The sequence below is a fragment of the Morone saxatilis genome, unplaced genomic scaffold (assembly GCF_004916995.1).
Source record: "Morone saxatilis isolate NCDOM2014 unplaced genomic scaffold, NCSU_SB_2.0 Contig20, whole genome shotgun sequence".
NCBI classification, from domain to species: Eukaryota; Metazoa; Chordata; class Actinopteri; family Moronidae; genus Morone; species Morone saxatilis.
The window spans coordinates 13,770,600-13,776,388 of NW_023339763.1; the positions used below are offsets into that span (position 1 = coordinate 13,770,600).

General features: G+C 38.1%; 1 protein-coding gene across 1 annotated transcript in view; it reads right to left on the bottom strand.

The window, feature by feature from the left end:
* The window catches only part of slc47a1 (solute carrier family 47 member 1), a gene marked incomplete at its 3' end in the record, with an annotated part of 14,433 nt that continues 8,644 nt past the window's right edge, over positions 1-5,789 (bottom strand). Inside the window, 3 exon segments of the mRNA XM_035667189.1 lie at positions 1-3,833; positions 3,945-4,049; positions 4,416-4,510. Of these exon segments, the coding sequence (XP_035523082.1) occupies positions 3,459-3,833; positions 3,945-4,049; positions 4,416-4,510 (575 nt within the window).

Here is a 5,789-nt window from a genome sequence, read left to right on the forward strand (position 1 = left end):
GAAAAAGAGTCGGCTTTGGCCCTTCTTGTAGACCGCCTCGGTAAATTTCCTGTCATTACTGCACACTTAAGGGATTGTCTTCAACGTCACAATTATCTTCAGAGAGGAGTTCTGTTATAAAAGCATTTAGTGTCATTCTCCTAGCTCTTTGTTGCTTTCATCTATTTAATAGATCAATCCCAGTCACTTTTGGAGTTGCTACATTAGTCATGTTTTGGAAAAATCCAATAAGAAATATAACTTAATTGAGGCAGCCAATGAAAATGATAACTGAAAAAATACTGTACAGGCATGTCTCATTTATATAGTAAGATGGGCTCCAATCAAAATACTGACGAAATATGTGTTCTCATTATGAATTATATAGTCTGAATGGATGCTACAATTAGAAATAGCATGATTAAAGGCTATATTTAGGCTACAGCGCATCTGTGGATGCATGCTTTCATCATCAAAGACAGAAAAGAGGTTCTTTTTCTGTGGTTTATTTTTCTGTCCTTTGATCTGCGTTGCCAAATTTGACGATAATGAAAGGTCTGTACACTCACACTGCAACATGCTGGCTGGATGAAGACATGTCAAACTGAGCAAATCAACCACCTGTTCACACTGTGCAGGAGCAGATAACTAGCTCAGGCTACACGGTTATATCCTGTTCATAAATTATTCACTCTAGTTAACAGCAAACAATTAACCATGTAGGATTTTTTCTGAAATACGTACTCTGTAGCCTATCTATGTTGTTCCTCTACAGATCTATGAAAAAGATGTCTCAACATTTCGAGAAATGCTTGCCTTCTGGAAGAGTTAAATGAGAAGATTGATACCACTCATGTCTAGCCAGTTAGTATAGTTTAGCACAAAGACAGAAACCGGGGGGAAACATTTTCTGGCACTTCAGGAGCTCCCAAATTAACAAGTTATGTTTCATTTGATTAATCCCTACTGGTAGACATTATTTATTATCTTTAGTTAGCAGTCGCAGTTTGGTTAGGGTTAGGCAACAAAACTACTTGGTTGGGAAGATACAGTGGTTTAAAATACACCCATTCTCAGCGTTAACCATATGTTAGAAAGCCTTTCTGGCAGAAAACCTCATCCACACCTTCATATTTACAATACAGACCTGAGACTGCTTCTCATCTAACTGTACGTCAGAGAGCGAATAACCGTATTTCCCAAAATGTTGAACTACATTTGTTCACTTTCATACTAATATAAAAATAATAATGGGCTGCTTTGTATAAGACCATATCAATGTTGGTGTTAAGTAGGTAATGGACAGCAGGTACACTGTATTTCGATTAGCCTCAAATAACATTTTTGGTAAATACTCGAAATATTTAGTCTAGTCCTGTCTGAATTTATGCCACAGTCAGGCTCCCCTGAAGGGATTTTTTTCTTGCCACTCTGGCCATTGCTCTCACAAGCCACTGCACTCTCCAAACTGATCAGCACTGGCTTGCAACAGATTGATGTTTGCAACAGTCACATAAAAACTTGCATATTAATTTATCGTTATTCAACATGTAAATCAGGCTTGATTCATACATGGTTACGTTGTTGTCTGAGCTTCAGTCTTGCTCATCAGCAGAGACATTGCAACAGGCTCCTCACAGAGACTATAATCTTGGCCCGCTCACCTCCAGAGTCTGCAATCAGTAACATGCTGTGGCATCATTAACAAGTGACTGTGTAAAGATTTGCTGTCAGTATTGGTAGACTAGAACTTGTGATACAGTATCTTAAGCAATCTCATATTAACTTCTTGTTTTTGTCACCATGCAATATAATAACACACCTGGAATTCAGTTAAATTATGTATGTAGTTAATAATATTACATATTATTATAGTGAAACGCAGTCAAGAAATGGCTTCTTCACACGCCCAAATTTAATTATACAGCACTGATCTTTTGCAAAAAAGCGTCTTGTGGCAATTTTGGGTCAAATATGATATATTATATATCACTGTGGATAGTATATGTTATTTGACAGAAAGCAGTGATTGCCTCTTCTCCTGAATGACAAAAAAAATCAATATTTCCACTGATTGCCTTTTACCAATCACTAAAGTACAGAGTATGACATCAGTTATGACATTATTTACTGAGGTCTGGCATTGACGTTTTAACATCAAGTGCCATATTGAAGGGCGGAAGCTATGTATGTCCATAAACAACAGTGGCTAAATCAATGTTTTATAATAAATTAGCTATTAAACAAGACCAGTTTCAGTAGCCTGATTGTCCCCCACAGACACCGATGTGTTAGTCTCTTTGAGATGCTAGCTTAGCTAATGTAACACATATACCGCACAGAAAGTTCTGCAACAGACCTTGTATGTGTTCAAGTGACTGTCAAAGCTCTAAGGGACTCTAGTCGGTGTTACCTCCCACATCAAAGACTCCATAGCCACACGGCCATATTTAGTTACACTTTAAATGAGCATGATGAAATTTAAACCTGGGTTTGGTGCCTCTGTTTGTGTAGTGTCATTTTTGACAATGTGTGTCTGGTAAAGTGGAAGTCTTTGATATGATTAAAGCAGGATCAGGTCTTTATGGCAGCTGTTAGATGACCTCAGGAAATGGTTTTTGACTCTTTGGGGACATAGTTTGGATTCGTTTCCTTCAGACTACAGACTATGGTAATATATTTTTGGCATTTGGAGCTGAACATGCATGAGCTTCCCTGTGATTAGTTTTATTGTTATACACTTTAAACGTCATTTTTATTGATTAGAGTGCTGTCATACGGCAGAACATTATAATATTGGTCAGATTTATACAATAAAAAATAATAACTAATTATTTATCAATCACCTCTGTCCTGAAGAATACCATAGGGCAGAGTTACAGTGATACAGGAAGACAATACAGTAATACTATATACTGCTCATATAGTTATACGTGTATTACATATTTACATGTATACATGTATATTTTACATCAGATATTTACAATGAATCTTACACAGTTAAAACACAAGAAAAATCATTTGGGGTCAGTAATAAAGAAAATAAATGTCATAGTGCAATGTGAAAATCAAGACAAGAGAAGGTGGAAAAATCAAAAGCTATCAGTGGAAAAACATCTGTTCCTTAATGCCCACGTGGTCTCTTGTGAGGGATTTGTAATGTGTCTTCTAGTTCCAGTTGAGGATCTCAGGCTGAGGAGGTTAAAACATGATCTTTGAAACAAGACCTTTGTTCATCCTGCCAGTCTCATTTGATATTGCTTCCAGCTTTCTGTGGCTTTGCTCAGCAGTGCAGCACTGAAACATATTTTTCCCAAACAAGACAAAGCTGGTAGCCCATTTCAGACTGTAGTTTTACAAAGTCTATTATTAGAGTGCAAAACTTAAGACAGGAATTCAACACTTTTCTCTCTAGAAGATCTAAACTGTGAGAACTGCGTTCAGCCCCAGGATGTCTACATTCAGAGGTCAGAGATAGCTCAGAGGTGTAGGGTCAGGTCGAGTGGAACCAGTGGTGTAGGAGTGGAGTCATTGGCCCAGTGCAGGGTTAAGTTGGCCCAGCGCTGGGCAGAAGGCTCCGGTGAAGGGAAAGCAATGTGGAAAGCGACACCTATGACCAAAATGAGAACAAAAATCAAGAAGATGAGTCCCCGACGCAAGATGAGCTGAGTGACAGAAAGCAGCAATTGAGGTTTGGTGTTTGAAGCATTTTTGCTCTGCTCAGCATCTCCCTCAGTCCCTCCTGTGTTTGTGTTGTTGCCCTCGGCCTCATGACCCGCTTTCAGCTCCTGATCCTGGGTGTTGACTGGACTGTAGCCATCTGCTTTAGAGGCGTCTTCACCGTCCAACTGGGCCTTTAGGGTGCAAACATGTAGTAAAAATAAGGATAAAACTAACACACACAAAGAAGTGAGGACATCTTGCTTAACTATACAGTAACTATTGCACATACAGTGTGCACTTACTGTATTAGGGCAGTCAGAGATGTCAGGAACCATCGCTTCAGTCAGCACTGTACTAATAGGACGGTTTGGTATCATCACCACTTTCTTTCCAGCTCGCAGTTGAGCCTGAAAACATATTCGATTGTGGTTCATGAGACACATAGAAATAAATTAAAAAACTGGTAAAAAACCTGGATGACATTTCAATCACCCACAAATTTACTCACAATCCAAAGGCAAATATACTATAACCTCCACTTTTCTTTGACACTAAAGACCCATAACAACACATAAATAGACTTTGTGAATAATATGAATGTTGCTGGAAAAACTGAAACAAAATAAAAATGTAAAATGCTGCCAAAATTCAACTGGAATGGGGGAAATGCCTCCTGATGGAGTTCCATTACAACAAAATAATATTACATTACTGCCCTCAATACTTGTGGGAAAGGTTTAAATACCATGTATGATTTGAAGAATGAAACCTACCTTGTGTGTGACTTTCTTCCAGTTGAGTTTGAAGATTACAATGAGGAAGAAACCCGTCTCAAAGAAAACACAAATAAGGAGACCCACCCAAAAGCCTAACAAGAGGGACACAAATACAGACACATTAAAGAAAGATATACAATGAAAACAAAAGATAATACAAAGATATAGCCATGCTAGCAGCTATGTGAGGCTGTAGCCTACTTAGGCACAGCTGTGCTATGAGATAAATGCTAACGTCAGCATGCTAATGTAACCTAGGTTAATATAACCATATAAAATTAAGCCAAAATATTCCAGATACGCCCGCTGCCATCTTTCACTATTCGGAGCCAAGGTTTGTGCAGTAGTGATCGGGGTTGGTGTCGTGGTATCAAGGTTCCACCCATACCGCCAGCTACCTCAGTCATGGCGTAAAACCCCATAGATTTTATGTATATCTATGTAAAACCCCCTTTTTATAGCTTCAGATAACTAATTAAAACCAATCTGATCAGAAACCCAAAAACCATAATGGGAAAAAAATATATTTGATTTGATTTTTTAGTATGGCCCATGTCCCCTCTGATTGGGATTTATGACGCATACTGCATTTAGCCACCAGAGGGCCTTCATGATATTTTGGCTTCACTTTTAGAGAGCTGTCGCGTCCTCCATCATTATATGACGATAGTTACAACACAGGTACCACACAGAAACTTTTACAAACAGCTGTAAAATTAGCTTTTCAAAATGATCAGCGACTCTGTGTGTTTCCAGTGTGGACAGTCTGATAGCATTTTACTTTGCCTGCTTAACAAGAGCAGCAGTAACAGCCAATCAGTGTAAATGGAGAGAGAGGAAAAATATAGCGAGAGCATGAAGATCATGAGCGGAGCAACAGATGAAAAAAATAGAAATAAAGAAGCAAGTTCTGAAGACTATAAAAAAAAAATTATTTTGTGTTCATGTTCAGTCTACTTTCCTAGATTCTGTTTTTTGTTCGTTTTAAACAAGGATTTTGTGAGTTAAAAACTATCAACGTGCCAATTAGCATGCCATTGGCTTGTTTTTCAAGCTGAATGTCCAGCTGAAAGTGCCAATAGCTAAGCTGAGATGCATGTTATATCAGTTATTATATTGTATGTTATATTCTTATTACACTCTGTGTTACTTTGGAAGTCCTTTACTCAACAACTATAAACTTAGAAACTGAATTGATTAAATCCACCTTAAAAAAGAACCAGGTCAAACTTATTAACAAACTCCATTAGTTTGCTGTCACAAAGTTCATGGGCCACCAAAGGAAATAGAGAGATAAGCAAGAAGATACACACCTCACAAGGTCAGAGCTATGGTGCACATTGGGTGAATGTGTGTGTGTCTTTGTGTGTG